The 21,797-nt window shown below is 36.2% G+C and overlaps 1 protein-coding gene across 1 annotated transcript; it reads left to right on the top strand.

Annotated features, from left to right (window-relative positions):
- Nucleotides 1-978: 978 nt before the first annotated feature.
- Nucleotides 979-21,578, top strand: LOC113111096 (leucine-rich repeat-containing protein 38-like). The gene is made up of 2 exons (XM_026275554.1): nucleotides 979-2,375; nucleotides 18,558-21,578. The coding sequence occupies exons 1-2, from the start codon at nucleotides 1,748-1,750 to the stop codon at nucleotides 18,803-18,805; spliced, it is 876 nt and encodes a 291-aa protein (XP_026131339.1). The 5' UTR covers nucleotides 979-1,747; the 3' UTR covers nucleotides 18,806-21,578.
- Nucleotides 21,579-21,797: the final 219 nt, after the last annotated feature.

Below are 21,797 nucleotides of genomic sequence, written 5' to 3'. Positions count from 1 at the left end.
CATTGATCTTTAGATCTGTATTTCCAGGATGGCATAGGTTATAGGTTAAAAAAAAAAAAGCTGCTGAATGCTAATAGTATATACATTAATGTTTATTAATTTTCCAAAAGCTTTTACCCAAAGTGAAACCATGAAAATGGAATTTGTATAGAACAGTCAACGTCTCACAAATTTACTATGAAAAAGGATCTTGTCCCCATTCATTGTAAAATACCTAATTTCTTAGATTGCAGACTGAAAGCTTTGTGACACCATCATGTCATGTTTCACCTTACAATTAATTTTATTTTCTGGTTTTCTTTGTGTCGTGACCAATTCCATTTACCTGTCTGGAGACACTGAAGGAGCTGTGTGAGAGTCTGACGTTGTCTAGCTCGTCCCTGCTGTCTTTTACTAAGCGGCAATGATTGAGTGAACTGCCTGGTGACAGCTAAATGAATGAAGACGTGCCCTTTGCTTCCAGAAACTTTGCTAATTAACTGTGGCACTGACCTCTGCTTAGTAAAATACAATAAAACAGGGCTGGGACTCACTTCTAAAAAACTCTGGAAATCAATTTATGTCGTATGAAGGTCAAGCCGAGAGAATTACTAGAATCTCTTTTGTGGGTTCAAGTGCTTTTCTGATTTCTTGACATACAGAATAAATGTTCATAATGTGGAAGAGGCTAATAAAGGCTGCTAAAAAAGCACAAAAACATAAACGCATGTTAAATCTGTTGCAATTGTGTGACTGTTTATCTCACAATGAAATGACATCATGTGTTGAGTGTATGGTCGCCTCGTCCATCCATATTAAACAGCAAAGACAATACAGAACAAAGCAGTGGAGTCCATGAGCCAGCATGCTGATAGACTTCCCCCGTTCCCCACGCTGGTCTCTCATATGCATGCAGACAACTTCTTTGTGGATATTTGGATTTCCTCACCATAGCAACAGAGCTGCAAAACCGTGCTGTACAACCTCTCATCAGACACAGTCGTGCCTAGGCATCGCACGACGCACGGGAGCCAGACGAAAGGGAGACAAGAAGAGGAAAAAGACATCAGGGAATAGGACACTGCTGCCTCGCACCTAATTTTCTGTGGGAATTCTCCTCATTAGGACCATGACAGCTCAGTTACAACGGCTCCGAAGTGCCAAGGGTCATGCTCACAGCTGCCGATCGAGCAATCATTCCTGCGCTCAGCTGAGGGACAAATGGAGGAATGCAACAATTTCACTCTTTGCTCACCATGACAAAGCCTCTCTTTGCTGAATCCTTTTGTGTCAGATTTCCAGGCTTCGATCAAGTGTTGGTTACTTGCAAAAGAGCGGCTGGAAAAGCCCCCCTTCCACTTCCACGCTGCCAATGTGTTCATGCCTCTGATTTTCCACAAATTCTGCTCTCTGGTCTCTGTTTACCTCTGTCTGCTGCTTTCTCCACCCCTTTTCCTCAGTCTCTCATGCTTTCGCGCTCCCTCCCACAGCTTGCTATCTCTCCTCCCCTCGTGCCTTCAAAGCCAGCAGTCTGCTCGTCACTCCAGGGCTGTATGCTACATGATCTCTTGGAAAACAGCATCCACATCTTGCTCGAGCTGCTCCATGTGCAAGCCTTAAGATTTCTTGCCCAGGACGGCAGGATGCTCCTGCACTGGCATTGATTCTTTGTTTTCCCTTTCCCTCCCCTTTCCTAATCTCCTGCCCTCTGACCCTCATCCCTCTATCCCTGACCCTATTCCCTCTCTTTTCCCCCTCTTTCTTGACAATGTTGCCATGTGTCTACTGGCTCCAGCCTGTCCTTGCCTTGCTTTTCTTCGATTTGTTCACTCAAGGGGAAAACTGTCCAGCAACCTGCCTTTGCCCAGACCCTCACACTGTGGACTGTAGCGGGCGCGGACTTATCCATCTTCCAGACGAGATCCCCTTGGATGTGCGGAGGCTGCTGTTGGCAAACAACTGGATCCCACGGATTCCTTCAGATTTCCTTGTGCTCTACAGCGACCTGGTCTACCTGGACCTCCGTAACAACTCACTCTCGCACATCGAGCCAGGCACCCTAAGCACTTCCTCCAGGCTGGTTTTCCTGGACCTCGGTTGCAATAACCTGACAGAGATCCCCAAAGGGACTTTTGGGGAGACGAGGAGCTTAATTAAGTTGCGCTTGGGCAACAACCCGCATTTGAGCATGGTCAACGAAGATGCTTTCATGGGTCTTACCTCCTTACGTGAACTAGAACTAGAATGCAATGCTCTGTCCGGGTTACATGTGGGTGCCCTCAGCCAGCTGCCCTCTCTCAGGGTGGTAAGGTTAGAGGGCAACCCTTGGGTGTGCAACTGCAACTTTGCCAACCTGTTCACCTGGCTATTGGAAAACAGTCACAAGCTTCCCAATGGTGAGTCTTTGAATCTGACATCAACTATTGTAGCTTGTTGAACCTTGTCTCACTGTTGCATAAACATTACTTTATGACAGGATTCTTTGCTATTTATATTACTCCAGATTAAACAAGGGACCTCTTCCTCTGATCTAAATTTAGCTCTCTCTCCCACCCCCACAATGACTACAAGGGATTTCCAGAGTAATGACAGATAAATGAGGACAGCACGGAAACAATGTGCGAGCTCTTCAAGTATGCAGTGATGCCCTTATCCTCGACAGAGCTCACATTTTGCATTCTGTATAGTAATGTGGTTTGTGGTCATCATCTTGTGCATGCCAAACACCTGCTTACACCTCATGTCTGCAAACACCTTGGGTGTGATATACCAGCTGGTTATGGACATGCTATTTATATGGGAACTTTCTTACTGTGAAGCTGTTCTTTGGGGTTATAGAAATGGGGTGATAGAAATAACCTGTTTATGATGATCTGTGATTAGTTTGTGGTAGAGTTCACAGAGGTTAAAGGGATAGTGCACTCCAGAAAAAAAAAAAATTCTGTCATCATTTATTCAACTTCATATATTTCTAAAGTTGTATTACATTCTCCCCTCTATGGAACTTAAAAGAATGAGAATTTTGAAGAATTTTGAAGTGATTTTTGCCCATACAGTGGAAGTCAGTGGGGTCCAAAATAGTTTTAGACTCTACTGACTTTCACAATGGACAGGAAAAGTTAAATATTTTTCAAAATATATTATTTTTCATTCCACACAAGAAAGAAGCTTTGGACGACATGAATGTGTGTAATGATGACAGAATTTTCATTTTTTGGCATTCAATTTTGATAAACTGATGAGCACTGTTACACCATGTTTTTGGTTTGTTTTCACCACAATACTACTAAGACACATGTGCATGGTAATCATTCAGTGTCATAATATATCATAGGAACATAATAATACCATCACTGTATGATAGTAACAGTACTGTTTTGTAAAGGTAGTTCAGTATTAAAGAAAAGAAAATCAGCTGGTTCTAAAAAGTATAGGAAAAGAATATATAATCTCTTGTCTCAGACATAGTTATAAAAACATTTTGTGAGACTGAGAGAGAGAAAATTGAAGAGCATCATTCTCAGGAGAAGGGTTAAACAATGGAAAACAAATACAGAGATTCAGCTCACTGTCTGACAAATAAAGCTTAGTGTTGTTCTGTGAAATAGTTGATGGTGGAGATGGGAACTGAGGAATTTTCATTGGACATTTTATTTAACATTCATCGACATAGCAAATAGTAAAAAGAAGAATTTTTACTTTCTGCGGATGCTTGTCTTTATACGGCTGAAAGCTGAATATTAACAACATATTAGAGGTACTGTAAATTTATTACAAATACAATAGCTGAAATAAAATATACAAAAATAGAGCACAAACATTCAGCCATCTTCATTTGTTTATTTTTTCAATACAATGTTTACAGCATTTCCACTGAAGTTGTGTTCCAGTCTGTTCAAATACATATTTTAATAATAATAAAAAACGAACAAACCCACAAACCCACCCACCCTCATTAATCAGACGTGAATAAAATTATCTTATCTCCCTTTATCTATCTACATGCTAGATTATTCCACAAGAGGAAAGGGAGATTTACAAGTTGAAATTATATATACATTCCAAGTCATATAGACTTATTATTATTATTTCATTTTTTTTGATAAAATGGAAAATAGGTAACTCTGAACAAACATTACATCTAATGGGCAAACACCATGCAGTCCCAGAGTTCCATTATGGGTCATTTAGCTGAGCTGCTAGCTCTGTTTTTATTTATTTTTTTTTTTACATATGAACATGACCTTACTTCAGTACAAGCAATAAGTTAAGAGCTGTTCGTAGGGAATAAAACATGCGAGAGTTAATAAAAGACAGTCCTTTTAAGTCTGATGAAACATATAGGCTCTAAACTTTAATAAAAGTTTCTGATGATTCAACTATAGTGAGCAGAAAATCGTCTTGATTACCATAATACTAGGCCATTTTCATTGCATTCACATTTGCTGTGCTAATGATCATTTTGACTCAGTCCTTGAAAAGATGTTTGTGCACTGGGTAAAATATGAGATCCCTCAGTGGCTCGGGCAAATAAATTTATCATGGGCTTTCAAAGCAGTCATTAGAGGGTCATAATGAATTGCACGAGAAAAGGGAGCCAAGCTCACATCAGCATCAGTGTCAGCAGCAGACAGGAAGCCAAAAGCAAAGCCAAGCCTCCGGCTTACCCACCAACAGACCCACCGTAGATGCACTCTGAAATTGAGTTAGGAGCACACATCTCACCTCACCTCTTGAGGAAGTCAGAGAGCAGCTGGTTATAACAGCCTATAATGACCTTTGAAACGAACATAAACAGATGACTGGACCGTGCATAAACAGCAAGTAACAAGCAATTTATCTGCCTGAAGATGGACTTCACTTATGTTGATATGATGAATGAATTCATCACACTAATTCATTCAGATTGATAACTGATCTGTTGTGATCTAATCAACCACTGCTGCAGTTATTGATTTGAATACATCAGATTATACTTGGTGCATTGTATTTCTAGTCAAAGATATATGAAAGAGAGTAGCTTCTAGAGAAATTGTTTATGCTGCCTTAGGGTTTGGGAAAATTAAGTTTTAAATCAAATAAGCATTAGCTCCTCTACACATGTCAGAGGAATGGTTTATTACTCTCACGAACTCCTCATTTGAACTACTGATCTCACCCTAGATGCTTTGCGTTGGTCAGAAATGCAGTTCGCGAATGCATATCTGCAGCATTAGAGCTCACAGTGGATTATCCCCTTAATGAGAAGATGGATTTCCCAGTAGCAAGAACAGTTCTATCAGTTCTTCTATTTCTAGCTGCATGAGAAAAAATATAAGGGACAGAAACTGTTGGATTAGAAACTGAAAATATTACTGTAGATTATCCTCTCACCGTTCCTCAGGCTATTACATTGTTTGATCTGATCTCACTAAAATAACACCCAAAGATGAGTTATTCAGTAGCATTTTTCTTATGTCACCTGCTGGTTTGGATAATGATGATACAGTAAGGATCTTTGTAAGGGACCTTACTTACTGTTAAATATATATAATATATATATATATATATATATATATATATATATATATATATATATATATATATATATATATATATATAAAAACAACAACGTCAAATTACATGATGCACACTATATAAACTAATCAAATCATAATTACTTCAATACACATATTTGCTGAGAGATGTTACAATTATTTTTATTATTATTATTGACGATTCAAGGTAATTATTAGTGGCAGATTAATATGAGCATGACATTTATGTTTTATTTAATTCCAAAAAGAAGCTTTAGAAGTCAATGTTTTTTTATTTTCATATATTTGAGCATAAGACTATTGCTGGCCAACATTTTTGGTGGGACATTTTATAGACCACATTCCTTCTAGCAATTTCTAAAATGTAATTTGCATAGTTGTTGTTATTTACATTTAGAGATGTCCTGCGTTGCCTGGCTGAAGGAAGATTCTTGATCAGTTCCATTCAAATCTCCAATAGCTGTTGAAAATAAACTATAAACTGTCCAAAAATCTGCTGATTTGTCCGTGTTTAAAATTGGTTTCTGTAAAGGGCTTTGGACTTTGTCTTCCCCACATATTCAAATAATCATATTCATTAGAAACATTGCTGAATCCCCGACGAATGACCATTTTATTTTCAACCTCTGCTATTGTACATTCATGTTTCAGATGCATTTATCTACTGCATATATATTTCTGTTTAGATTAAATGTTAAGTACACACTTAGGTTCAAGAGCATGTGAATTGTTCAATAAATAATTACATGGCATCACTATGTTTGACAGATGAATGAGGGTGCCTAGATAATCCACTGTTCAAGTTCAAATATTTTATTGTCTTTCTAGACACTAAGTATCCAGCAGAACGAAATTGCGATTCTCCAAGCTCAATGTTCAATGTGTATCATTACGCTAAAACCAACATTAAATAAACATAATATACATCACAACAAAAAAAATTACATCATATATATTACTACACGTCTTAGGTAATGCAAAAAAAAAATGGATGTATTTCACATGATTACACTATGAGTATATAATCAATACCGCTCATAAATGTCAGAACAGAAGAAACCACATATTTGATTCAACCAATCTGTACATATATAACAGCAGTCCATCAGGTAGTAGTATAGGGAAGAATAACATAAATTAATAATTCAGTCCATACCTATGTATTCTTTAGTCCAGCAACCAGTATATCTGTATATGTCAATGTGAATTGAGCAGTCTAATAGCTTGTGGAAAGAAGCTATTCCTGAATCTGGCAGTCTTGCATCACATACTTTGATAGCGCTTGCCAGAAGGCAGAAGGGTGAACAGTCCATTGGCAGGATGGGTGGAGTCACTGATTATTTTGGAGGCTCTACTAAGGCAGCGTGTCAAATGTAATTTCTGTATAGATGGTGGAGAGGTCCTGTTGATTTTCTCTGCTGTCCTTACCACTCTCTGGTTAGACTTCTTGTATGCAGCTGTACAGCTTCTAAACCAGACTGAGAGGCTGCTGGTCAAAATACTCTCTATTGTGCCTCTGCAAAAGTTTGTAAAGAGAGGACAGGGTAGGTTTACTCTCCTCATCTGCCAAAGGAAGTACAAACGCTGCTCAGCCCTCTTAACCAAGGAGGTGGTATTAGTGGTCCATGAAAAGTCTGCAGTGATATGCATTTCCAGAAACTTGGTGCTTCTGACTGACTTCACAGTACTGCCATTAAGTCTAAGTGGATTATGAACTGTCCGCTCCCTTCTCATTGTTAATAAGGCTCATCACTTCTGTATCATCTGTGAATTTAATGATATGAATCAAGTCTTAACTGGCACAGCAGTCATGACTCATCAAGGTAAACAACAGTAGGCTCAAAACACAGCCCTGAGGGACCCCGGTATTCAGGATTGTGGTTCTGGAGGTTTTGTTCCCAATTCGCACTGTATGGGGACTTTCAGTGAGAAAGCCCAATATCCAATTGCAGAGTGAGGTTTTAATGATGCCCAAGTTTTTTACCAAGGGATGGGGGACAGCTATGTTAAAGGAATGAAATGCTTCTTGCTCAACATATGTTCTAAGCCCAAATGAAGTGCTACTGCTATGTCATCATCAGTGTAACAATTAGGTCGATATGCAAACAGAAATGGGCTGAATGCTGCAAGGAGTCTTGATGATGTGACTTTTGACCAGTCTTTCAAAGCACTCCATCGCAATGGGAGTGAGGGCCAAAGACCAAATCATTTGAGCTAATGGTCTTTATTCATCAGTATAGGAGTTGCAACAATTATTACATCACTAAAATTAAATATAAATATTCATAGATAGATAGATAGATAGAAACAGATAAATGGCTCTGCTATTGAAGTTGTTTATACTATGGTTATCGTGTCTGGTGTGTAACCAGTGCAGACTTGCTCTGCGCTTCTTTGTGCTGGTGCTCTCTTTCACACATTTTGATTTCCCATGTGCCCATGTGATCATACGCCCTGAGCACAGACAGGCAGCCTGGCAGAGTGGGTTGCACTAAATTATGGCTGATGTAATGATATAATGGATGGATAGGCCCTTTACTGTGTGACCCTTGAACTATGTCTGGTGGATAAAGGCAAAAAGCTGGCCAGTAGAGGTGTTTTTTAATGGATTGATAAATAAATATATTGTTAAATAGTTAAATATATGGTAGCTCCGATCAAAAAACAAGCATCCACTCGTCTTAGAGGTGACATGTCATGAAAATCTGACTTTTCCAGGTTTTAAGTGCCATAATCAGGTCCCTGATGCATCTACCAACTAAGGAAACACAAAAAAAGATTAACCCAGTAACTTTGTTTTGGTAAGCCTTTTTCTGCAAGTGCCTGAAAAAACTATCGTGTCTGATTTTGCTCCCCTAGTGATGTGGTAAAGGGATCTCATTATTATTACTGCCTCTTAATCTGTAAGTTTCCACCCCATGGTACCATCATTTTGATTTTGCAAACAACAATGGTGTACCAGTTCTAATGTCATGGCTAAAGATTGAGCAAAACATGCTAACTGTTCTGCCTTTGGCTGCACAGACAAGCATAGAACACCATTTAGAGTCCCAGCCTCAGAGGAGACAACAGAGCAGAAGATTTATTGATTTATACTGTTTATTGCTGCTGCCACACAGATCTAATATAAACAGTTTATTTCCCAACTGTTTACCTTCACAGACATAACCGACTGTTTTTGTAACTTGTGTGTTTTAATATAAACTTGTGTGTCAATAGCAGAGTTTCCATTACCCTGCTTTTACGTGCATTTTTAAGTATCACATCAGAATCAAGCGATGGAAATGCTGAAAAAAAATAAATGAAAAAAATTACAGTCGCTTGAGGTGGTTTTTGACTTGTGCGAAAAAGGTTTGATGTGAATAATGGGAGATGGAAATGAATTTTGCAAATAAATTCATGAATGGCAAAACTTGACTAACCAGCAGACCGATCTCATTACACAACATCTGAAATGTTGTTATGGTCAATTGGAAATGCACAAGCAAAATCTGTCATCACAGTATTTCTGTATAATTTCCTCCCCGAAATGTCTGACACAACTGCGTTCCCAAACATTAGCATCTACCTCCGAAAGCAATGAACTCATTCATTGTGTTTCATCTGCTCACTCTGATGCGCAAATAATTTATAATATATGGAAATTATTATATTCTCCTGCTTTTCTTAGTGATTTATAGTGCCAGTTTATCAGGAAGTGAGGTTTTTGTTCAATGTTACTTGGATGGAAACGATGCTTGTTCACCAATGTTTTATGTGATATTCCAGTTTTGCGCATAAGTTAAATTCTCAACTTTGAATGCAAACAGCTACTGAAAACTTAGTTTAGTACTCACGCTGTGACAGCCACTTTCTGTCCATGTGCTTTGGATGTGTGCGCTCAGAAAACCGTATATAAGAAATTTTAACTAATATGATTTAAAATGCATGATTTCAGTGCGATAAACATGATAAACAGAACCAAAACATATATTTATAGCAGGTACGAGCTGTAATGGTGCAGCTATTTTCTGGAAAAGGGGACGGGGAGCAGCAGCTCATTTGCATTTAAAGAGACATGCTCTAATACATGTTTCTGCTTCCACTCCAAATAGGCATTTTCAAAATTATATAATAAAAAATCTGTGGGGTATTTTGAGCTGAAACTTCGCAGACATATTCTGGGGACACCAGATACTTATGTTACATATTGTATACATATATATATATATATTTTACAATACATATCGAAATTAAGTGTCTTTTTTAAGAAAATCAATGTGAAAATCAATATCTTAAATGATCATAAAGTAAAATAGTGGGGAAAGAAGTGTTGCCCACCCCCTAATCTATAAATTCTTCACCATGACAAGTAAAATGAATTTGACATCAAATCAAATATATACAGGACTAAATTATTTCTATAATATAATATATTTTATTATTACACATCTTATTAATATTCATTGTTAGAAATATTATATAATTATTCACATATTCCTCAACATTTGGTGTTCCTTAATTGTGTTATCAAGCGCAAGGTTGGGGGTTCGATTCCCCGGGAACACATGATAGGTTAAAATTGATAGTCTGAATGCATTGTAAGTCGCTTTGGATAAAAGCGTCTGCTAATTGCATAAATTTAATTTAATTTAATTAAAAATTTCTTTACATTTCTCCTTGATTAGATGAAAAAAGTGGCATAGTTTACTCCATTCTTCCCCCAACGCAGGAATCTTTGTTGGCTTTTATTGGTTGTGAGAACTTCCCTGTTTAGTTTCACCCTATGAATTCCCTTTGAAAAGGTTGTGAAACATAAGAATGGTTTAAACACAATTACTTGAGTCTTTGCTCACAATGATGCGCTCAGTGGACTTTCTCAGCCTACCAACAGCTTTCACCATGAATCTTTTACAAGGGAAACAAACATAAACATGATCCACGGCTGTCAACAATGCTCATGGTTAAGACAAAACAAAGCACATCTATAATTAACATCACCTATGACCTCAGACTGCCCTGACCAGGAAGGCACTAATTTTAACTGATTTATAACCAGCTCTTTCCACCCAAGGCGTTTTAACTGAATCACATGATGAAAATTTGACTTAGATGGCTAAATAAATAAATACATTTAAATTTAATTTCCACAATCTGATATTTCCAAGCCCGTACATCTATATATATATATATATATATATATATATATATATATATATATATATATATATATATATATATATATATATATATATATATATATATATATATATATATAGATGTACGGGCTTGGAAATATCATATGGAAATATATATATATATATATATATATATATATATATATATATATATATATATATACGGGCTTGGAAATATCAGATTGTGGAGATATATAATATATAAGATTGTTTGTAATAAAACTCTGGATCCTGTCTGCTGTGTGGCTGCTGGCATATTTCCGTGAATGTGTTAGTGTGTATTTTTTGTGTGCTAAAATTATCCCCCTTATGGCTTGCTTCATGGGGCAAATGGCGTCCAGAGTACGTCTAAATGCACCCTTGAGAGCAGTCCCATGTGTCTGTGACGTCACTAAACCCCCAGTATGAGGGAAACCCCTCCTGATTAGAATGAGTCACGCATGAATGAGTCTCTTGCTGACACAGGACCGAGAGTTTTGTTAATATAATATGAGTCACTCTTGCTTACTAAATCTCTACCTCCCCTTGACCTTTCTGTGAGCTCCATCTTTTACACTGATTTTGTGTTTAAATGCAAATGCATGCAAAAGAGCCCCGTTTTCTGAGCTCAATCAAACAGCTCATACTTGTACCCTCAAAGAGAGCCCTCGAGTACCTGTGCAGCGTAATTTCAAGGTAGGCTAGAGAGCAAAGCTAGAGTTAAGCTGAGGTCAGACAAGGTTGTCAATATGCTGAAATGCATACCGGCTATTCATGCGTCTGCAGTCAATGGGCTGAATGGAGTTAGAGATGGGGACGATGCCAAACTCCAATTTCAGGCTCATGTCTGCAAGGTAAATCAATCACTGGCAAGAGTGTAGTACACCAGGGCATTCATTCCTCTTACCAGACGCTAATTTTGAATGTAATCCATCAAGTGCCGACATCACCTTGACGACATCCAAGTCTCATCAAAATCGCATGCTTGCTAGTATTCCTAATATACTGAATGCTGCATGATTCACTAGATGAGGGAAAAATGAATGGTGATTTCAGTGTGGACATAAATACCATGTCAAATATTGCATGTAGCGTTTGATAAAAAATGTATGTTAATACACTTGTGGTGACATGATAAGTATTATCATATTACAAAAATCTCTTATGCTCAAAAAAGAAAATAGAGTAATAGAGTAATATTGTGAAATGTAACAATATAAATGATTAAAGACAACGAACTCCTTTTGTGGATGCGCTCTTCAGGCAAAAGCGTCCAGAAACACAGCAACGAATCTCTAAAAAAATCACAGTTTTATTATAATAGTGTTCTCATTATATTATGTATATGACAGTCCCAGTCATTAATATTCTGCATTGTTGTTTGTCCTTCTTGCTCTTCATGCTGAAGAGATAGGCTAATCACCATAATACTACAATGAAGCATTTTACTGCTGCATAACAGAAACCAAATTGCATCTTATACAAGATAAATAATATTTACACAATATTTATAAACCAGCTTGAAATGTTTTGAAATCACTTGTACCCTAGCTGATTGAAAAAAAAATCAAAATCTTCCACTCTGTCTGTGTCAGTTTGAGTCTTGTTAAAGTTTTAAAACCATGCTGCCAAGATGCTTCTCTGTTGGTCGTATCTTGGCTGTATATTGACTTATTGGGAGAAAACTGGTTGCTATATGTGAAATCAGACATTTGAGTGCCCCCATATAGCCAAAATGGCATGATAATAAAACTTCAGTGAATATTTGACTGTGAGATTAGAAGTCAAATCAGGCTGTTCCTATCAAAGTATAAAATCTTCGACTATAGATAGATAGATAGACAGACAGATAGAATGAGCTCCTCCCGAATATGTAAATAAAACATCATATATTAACTTGCAGTCTACTTTTTTTCAGTCTCCAGAGGGGATGCCATTCATCCTCTAATTCATGTTTGACAATAATACATTGATTAAGGGAGTAAAATATGGATTTAAGCTAGAGACAAAAAATTTTGGCCCTCCAAAACACCTTTGTCAAAGAATGAGCTTTGACAAAGGATAATAGCGTGGCCTTCTGTGTGGCTCATAAAAGCTCACCATGCTGAAAATTGAAAGTGGCGCATTATCAGATTTGAAGCAACACTGCTCAGGTATATAACAGTGTCATATTAAATGTTAAAACTGACAGAATCAGGCTTACTCCCTGTACAAAAATGTATTTAGGTTGAAAGGTCAGAGAAAGTCTGTGTGATTAATCTCAGCTATCGAACCCATGTTAGACAGAAGACTATCTTTTTGCACTCATGAGGAGAGCTTGACACCATCCAGGCAAAGCTTGTCTCAGATCTTCTCATTAAAAACGAGCGAGTGTGATAGTTTTCCTGTGGGCCTCTTAGCGCTATCCGGGAATCTGACCGGTTTGAGTGTTCACAGCTCTGCTTTTTACAGCAGAGGGTTGTGAAAAGACCTACAGTAGTCTATTTTACATAGTTTGCAATGTAAACATGTACCATAAATAATATATAAGATCGATAGTTTTGAAACAGAAGTCATCCGGCCTAAATGTGACCTGTGCTGGCAAAATGAGTCAGAATAAGCACATTTTCAAAAATAAGTTATTTTTATTTTCATTCTACATCAAAATACCCTCACAATGTTGAAAAAGTTGTTGAATTAATCGATTGGTATAAAAATCCATTTAAAGTTTGATAAACATTCCCAAGCACAATCACCAAGCAGCCTTGCATATTTTCCTCCAATTATTTTCTTAATAATAATTTATATATTATTAATCACAATATAGCTGTTTTTTTATTTTTATTTTATTTTATCTTTATGATAAAAATAAACAGGAGTTTAATCAAGAGCAGCGAGTGATTCCATCTTTTCTTTTAATGATTGATTAACATTGAGACAGATCTATATTAAGACATACTATAATGCATGGCTCTAATATAATATCTAATCTAATGTATAGATGGCTGTTGTTGTTGTTGTTTCAAATAATATAAATAATAGTATTTAGTATTATGGTATGTGCATTCATGATGGTGATTTTAGTTACAAAAGTGACAGTTTTTAGAGAGAGTCAGCAGTAAAGACTTTTATATTGAAAGAGACTGAAACAGGTTTGTAAACAAGGAAGTTATTTTTACTAAATAATTTGTACTGTAACAACACCTTGTAAGACACTGAGCAATGCTGTCATTGTAAATCTTATTAGACTAAAAATTGCTTCCCTCAGCGGGCATTCAAACTTATTGAGATGGAGCTGAAGAATGAATGCTGTATCAGATGCAGGTAATCACACTTGCTCAGTCCATATCTCTATCATAACACTCTACAGGGAGCTTTAAAAACAGAAATTGCAATACGATTTCAATAAAGCAACTCAATGTTCCTTCATAACTAGTTCTACAGTGACATTTTCAAATAATGGAGGCTTGGGCTGTTAAACTGTAAAATTCCAATTTGAATCCATGGCAGAAGGAAGTAGTTCTCACAAAAAAGGGTTTTTAAAGACACTCTGGCCTCATGAAAATCACAGCAGTGCTGATATACAACAATATTGCACGGCTACTTGTGTAATATTGCACATTTATCTAGTTCTGTTCTACATTAAGTCAGCGTATAGTATTTTACATTTCAAATGCTTTACCTTTAAAATGTACTGACTCATTCCTCCCCTTTAAATGTTATAAAAATCAAAGACTCCCCTTTAAGAGCTCTGAATAATATTAGCTGCTCCACTTTTCATCTTTCTTTTTTATGGTAGGGGAACATCAATCAGAGCATCCTTAGTAGAACAGTTCCTTTAAATAAACTTGAAATGTAACTTTGTAGGAAACAAACATTGGAAATTTCCTCAGGCTCTTCAGGAGATGCTGCTTTTGCCTGTTATTGTCGTCCATCAAAACAACATATAAATCTCAAACAGTGTTTAAAATCTCCTTGAACCGTGGCACATGCAGTGCACCCGAGGACACATAAATATAATTGAAATTTCAGAAACCTCATTTCCACGAAATGTAGCAGGCTGCCCGGGCCACTCGTTCAAGTACAGTAAACTGTGATGGAAATAAATCACATACCAACCTTAACCAGGTCACAATGCGTTGAGGTCAAAAATATGAGTATTGATTCATTTCCTGGCTATGAACACAGCCTGTGCTATCCATTTCCTAAGAGCGAAAATAGAAGAAAAAAATACACCTTGAGCAGATATTTATGAAGTCTTAAGCAACATTAATCAACCCGAAGAGACAGGTGGGGGTCACATGATCTGAGAGAATAGCCTCTTAAAGTGCCAGAGGCCACTGTCTGAAGTTAGCAGAGCGGTGAGTGCGTGACAAAGCTATGTGAATATAAATACAGGCAATTTATCTCCTTCATTCTCCAGTGAGTTATCCTGACACTAAAGCGCAGATGGACTCTCCAAGCTCACATTTCAGACTTGCTCTCGGATCTGGCATAAAAATCAATATATATATATATATATATATATATATATATATATATATATATATATATATATATATATATATATATATATATATATATATATATATATATATATATATATACACTGTATAGTCTGAAACTTTATAGTCGTACTGTATGGTCAGAAACTGTATAGTCAGAAACTGTATAGTCTCTCTCTCTCTCTCTCTCTTTCTCTCTCTCTCTCTCTGTGTGTGTGTAATATATATATATATATATATATATATATATATATATATATATATATATATATATATATATATATATATATATATATAATGTAAGGCAATTACCAGATGAAAACTAAGATAAAAAAAAAAAAAAAAAAAAAATTAGAGAAATGTTTAGACAAATCCTATGTAGGCCTATATTTTGTATGTTACATATATTTTAATAATCAATTTGATGATTACTTGACAAAAAGAAAGAAAGAAAGAAAGAAAGAAAGAAAGAAAGAAAGAAAGAAAGAAAGAAAGAAAGAAAGAAAGAAGGATAAATGCTTAGACATAGAAGCTATGTATATTTTAGAGAGAGAGAGAGAGAGAGATGCAGAACCTACATCAACCTATATTTTGTTCATTATGTGTATTTTAATAACCAATTTGATAATTATTTGACCAAAAAATAAGATAAATGTTTAGATGTACATATAGAAAATACAGTATGTGTTTTGTATACATTTTGATAATTATTTTAAGATGACTGCCTGGGGTCAGAAAAAAAAATAGGGTACATATTTAGACATAGAACAATGTATGTTTTGTGCATTACATTTTAATAAGCTAAAGATCAACTTTGCAGCACTCCAGTGCTTGAGTTTTTCCATTACATTTGTCTCCAGTAGCGTCCACCCACCTGCTCTGAGCTTGGCTTCCCCCGGCACTTCCACCTTTGTGTTAATCATATCAGCATTTTATGTCATATACCTGCAGGGAATTTATCCCACAAAATGTATTTATCTTGGAAGCTAGTCATTTTACATTAAAAAAATACACTCCAGTTTCCATGGAAGTGTTACCATTGTAATGTTCCCTGCTAAATATCTGTCAACAACTCCACAAAACTTGTTAATCCCATGACCTGTGATGCTGGTGCTCTATTGCAGTGCACGGACAGATGACACTTTAGACATCATGTTTGTGATAGAGGCAGGTCAGTGGCTGTAATGGAGGACTGGTGACTAATGTCACAAGATATCGGACTAATATCGTTCTGTGAATAACATCCTGGCAACCTCAAGGTCTGCAGAGTGTATCAGTTTACATTAGTGAACATTTCCTCTGTAATGACTTGCCAGAAACTAACATCCATTTCAGTGAATAATAAAAGCACGAGGCTGGCTGGTGTCAGGACTCAGGCTAAGGCCATGTCTGCGACAACCCATAATTAAAATGTCTTCACAGACATTAATTGTTACATCAAGTCCTTATGAATTAAATTACACGTCAGTTTAATGCACATTGTAAAACATCTGACTGTAAATATGACAGCATATTAATGGCTATTCCCCTATTGAGTGAAAATTACCTTGTGCGCACTGATTTCATAGTAAAATTCTGAGTATGGTAATTTACTATAAAATATTAGTTAAACCATGTTAAATGCTTACAGCGTTTTATATTACAGAGCAATTGAAAATGAGAGAAGCTAGATTCACACCTCTGTCGTCTTCTGCGGTTATGCAGAACAGAACAAAAAACTGTGAGTTAGCTCTGAATATAGTTACATCTCCCACACAGAGCCTCACGCTCCAGTGCATCAGATGACCTGGCTGTTAAAAGCAATGAAAGCAAACATGTCATCACTCCATTCTTCCGTGAGACTGCACGTTCTGACTGCGAGAGAGAGAGAACTGAGTGAAAAGCCCATTGGTTGTTTTATCATCTTTGGATCTCATGATATGCTCCTGCTGTTTTATTTCTTGCATCTAAGCAATCAGCCATAGAAGAAAACAAGCCTGCCTTGATATCATCTTCAGAACTCTTCTTACTTTTCTATATTATTTCTTGTTATTCTCATATTTAGACAAAGATGCGTTTTTCTCTTTTAAATTCCTCCATGTAACCTTTAATCACACTCTTATTAGCATCTACTCGCATACACAAATATATCATTTACATTTATATAATGTGAGTTGATTATATTTCTCTGTGCAGCTGAAAGCTGTTGTCGGATATTCCTCTCAGCGGATCTCATGATTATGTGCTGTCGACATGCCCAAATCTTATATGCCCTTGATTCAGTCTCATTAACACGCAGCAGTGAATCAGTGGGACCATGCTGAGTGAGTGTGTGTGTGCGTGTGTTGTTTTAAATGAGTGAGTGCTGGCAATCTGACTCCTGTCTTGGTCAAATAGTGGCATAAATACATATGAGAGCTATTCTAGTCCATCTCATAATCCCCCTGCCATTTCGTATCATATAGCCTATAATATAAAAAATAAAAAAAATCTTGAAATGAGTCCAGGGATTCCATTTTTGTCAGATGAATCTGATCTGAATGACCATACAATATAATTGTCCAGTTCTTGGATGTAAACTAATAAAGCTGTACTATTACAGTCATTGTGTAATCTTTATGTTATATCTGTTGTGTATTTAGTTAATCATTATAAAAAGATGAGATATTCAGACAATATGCATGGTTATATATCGGGGTTCAGAGTTTATGAATTGGCTTGTTTAGAATTCAGTGAGTTTGAATTAGAATATAAATGCTCACACTAGACAGGAAACTGCATTGGAATGACAGAAAGAAATAATTTACCTGAATTGAATTATTGAATATGTTGAAAAATACAAATAAAATCTACATGTCTCTTAGCTTACCAAAGTTACATTTATTTGATCAAAAATACACCAAAGCAGTAATACTGTGAATACTATTACTATTTAAAATAACTGTTTTCTATTTGAATATATTTTAAATATAATTTATTAATGTGACGGCAAAGCTGAATTTTCAGCACCATTACTCCAGTCCTCAGTGTTACATGACCCCCCAGAAATCATTCAAAATATGCTGATTTGCTGATCAAGAAACATTTGTTATTAAAATCAATGCTAAAAACAGCTGTAAATATTAACAATTTTGTGGAAACTGTGATGCATTTTTTTCAGTATTGTTTAATGAATAGAAAATCAAAAGAAAGGCATTTGTTTAAAATAAAAGTCTTTTGTAACATTATAAATGTCTCTTTTCATTAATTTAATACATCTTCATGAAGTATTAATTACTTCATATAGTCAGATGAAGACTGCAAGAGTTTTTAGACCTAAGCAACTGTTAATAAAAAATGCTATGTTTTGTTTTATAGAACTATAGAATGTAACCATTGTAATGTCTTACACAAAAGCACATGTTTTTGTGCTGTTTAAACAGGTATCGAGGGCATGGAGTGTTCCTTGCCCACTGATGGACGCCGTGTGCCTCTCAGCCAGCTCTCCCAGGACAGTTTTCGGGAGTGCCAGATCACCCTCACCCTCACTGATTTCCTCATCATCATCTTCTCTGGCATCTCCGTCTCAGTAGCCGCCATCATGGCCAGCTTCTTCCTGGCGTCCACCGTCCACTGTTTTCAGCGCTGGAGCAAGGGCACTAAAGGAGACGAGGAGGAGAGTGAAGAATGAAGAGGGAATTTAGAGCTTGAACGACCTTCAGTCTGATTCAAAGCTACCAGTTCCTGGCAGAGTTCAAACAAACAGCGTGACTGAACAGACACCAGGTAGAACTTGGGCAGAAATAACATGATTGATAGTGTCAGCACTAGTAGGGACACAGTATCCTCAGAATCGAAGACTATTTAGTATGAAATCAAGCCTTAGTATGCAAACTTCCAGGGATTTACTTGTTAAAGGAAATTCTTTGAGATCTTGTCCTGCAGTAGAGTTTCAGTGTTGTTGAATACTCGTGTCCGTAGAGTTTCCCTTCATGTAGTCAATATAAAGTTAGCAAAATCCAACTGTAATACTTGTTGATTGTGCCAAATTAGCACAGGTAGACAGCAATGATTCAGACAAGCACTAATGATCGATGGTGAAGAATTATCACTATAGAAAGGTAGCGTTGCAGCTTTATACAGCCAAGTATACATGCTAGAAGCCATTTTCCTTCAAGTTTAAAAGATGGGAAAAAAAGACTTAGACCTTGGAGAGATTTCAGAAAGCATTACCTGTAATTGGAAGTATAGAGCTTAATGTGAATAGTTGTGTCAAATACCGCACTTTAAAATGGTCCTACCTGACATCAGCCCTCAAACCACCAGGTACACTGGTTCAGCCCAGATCTGCCAAAGAATGCTTTGGTTGAGGGACTGAGGTTGATATGTTTTGAAATATATATTTATTTTTCTTTAAAGAAAGTTTGTGATCTTAGCAAGATCACATTTATTCAGCGTAATAATGATACTACTCACATATAATGATATATAATATATCTATGAGATGGAGATAAGTTCATTCTACAAATGTCATTGTATTATTCAATTATTTATGTCTTAAAAGTATATTTGAAAAGGCATACAGTGGGCCCAAAACATATAAGTCAGACACTGCATGAAGTAACAAAATACTGAACCAAGCAAAAGATGACTGTTTGGTTTAAACAACAACAACAAAAAAATTAATGATATAATATTATCAAAATTTTAAACTGAATTAAATATATACACAATTAAAAAAGGTAAAATTCGATTGCAACAAAGCCCCAGAAAAATTCTATTTGGACCGACAAAAGGTTCTGCATTCTTCATTTGCTGATGTCACATATTTTGTTTTCCAAACAAAATGATGTTCACACATTAAGTGCCACTTAAGTGTCCAAATATGTTTTGAGGCCACTGTGTACATACACGTGTCTACAGATTGCTGTCTTGTGTCAACTAATAATAATACAGTGTGTAACTAACTTCTGGCATTAATTTCTGTTCATAATGTCGATTCCATCAATTCCAAGAAAATTATTTTGTCAATAGAGCGTATGGGGGAAATGATTTTCGAATGTCAGAAAAAGACATTTGATTGTTTTTGTTTTCCTTTATGAATATTTCTATCAGTCTTGCTTATTTCATATCCTTATTTGAAAGGGCTTCTGTCTATAGAATTAGGTAAATGTGTTTTGCACAGTTTCATGAATCACATTCATTAATATCATAATATATCACCATCCCCTGATCCATTGTTGCTGTCAACAGATGCTCTGGATGAACCATTTCGAGAATATATAGCTCCTTTTTCCCAGACAGGTATCATAACTTCATTTTAGCATTGCATGAATTATTAATTGGATGTGTGAAATGAATGTTGGGTATGGAAAAAGAATTCATTGTGATTCAAAGACCATCTTATTTTAAAAGAACCTCAGCCATCATATTGTGTTGGATGTAAGAAGCACGAATGCATATTAATGTAATGTAAATGTTCTTGTGTCAGGACACGGTTGACCCATATTATGCACAAACTTTCAAAGCTAGACTGTAGCATGTTATCATCAGCAGAACCCAAATCTGCAGCTATAATATTGTAATACTGAATTATTAGTATTATTATTTTTATTTCCACATATATACGGAAACAGCTGTTCATTCAACCATTAAAAAAAAAAAAAAAAAAAAAAACCTTTCTATTTGCAATTGAAATTAGGCATTATAAATGTTATAGAGACTTACTACTTCAGTTTGTTTTGCAGACCACGGCGTGGCTTCCCAATGGAATTTCGAATTGGTTGTTTGAATTGCATTATAGATAAAACAAGATATATAAATTAATAACAATAATGAGAGTCAACTATATGAATAGTATCCATGCATACACAGTCAAACCTCAAATTTGCACAAAAAGGTTGAAGATTAAATTGTTAGCTCATAAATCAAAAACTGATAACTTTTTGGAAATTCCTAAGGGGACTCATGACCTGAAAGTTTTTAGTGCTACAAACAGAACAGTAGCTGATTTTACACAGATTGGTTGAATAATGACATTTGCAATGACAAAATGCATCAAATTTCAATAATCAGTACTTTTTGTTTCTTGTCCACAATGTCAAGTAAAATATGGCGTGTTCATTGCTGTACCATCTGTTTCTGAATTCAGTACGTGTCGTTTGAAAAAGCCCAGAGCTCCCAGCATCAGTCATATCCTGTGTCATAACTGTCACACTGAGCGATGTAGTAAAGATGTGTGTTGCACCACTACGTGGAGTATATTTGTTCTCTGTCTGAACTGAACACCACATATACCTAGAAAAGTAACTACTATGTAGTTACAGTACAAAGAAAGAGGGAAACATTTTAATTGAGGGCTTTTCCTGCATGACCCAGTGGTGACATCATCCAGTACTTTGTTTTTTACTCCACATGGCAGTACACTGTTGATGAAATACAATATCATATTAAACAGTAAGCTATTTTCGACTATTTCTTTCAGATGATTTGATTTTGATTCATTTTATTTTTCTTCATTTTTATTATCATTCCCTTAAGGCATTGGTCTCAAACTCAATTCCTGGAGGGCCACAGCTCTGCACAGTTTTGCTCCAACCCTAATCAAACACACCTGATCCAGCTAGTCAACCCCTTCAGGACCACTAGAAACGTCCACGCAGGTGTGATTTGGAGCTGGTTGG

Source organism: Carassius auratus, chromosome 11 (assembly GCF_003368295.1).
Source record: "Carassius auratus strain Wakin chromosome 11, ASM336829v1, whole genome shotgun sequence".
Taxonomy (NCBI): domain Eukaryota; kingdom Metazoa; phylum Chordata; class Actinopteri; order Cypriniformes; family Cyprinidae; genus Carassius; species Carassius auratus.
This window is presented reverse-complemented; position numbering and strand designations above follow the sequence as displayed.

Coding starts and splice junctions, on each gene's coding strand:
- LOC113111096 (XM_026275554.1), top strand. CDS start 1,748: ATGTTGCCATGTGTCTACTGGCTCCAGCCTGTCCTTGCCTTGCTTTTC. Junction 2,376..18,557: donor CAGTCACAAGCTTCCCAATG/GTGAGTCTTTGA, acceptor CTGTTTAAACAG/GTATCGAGGGCATGGAGTGT.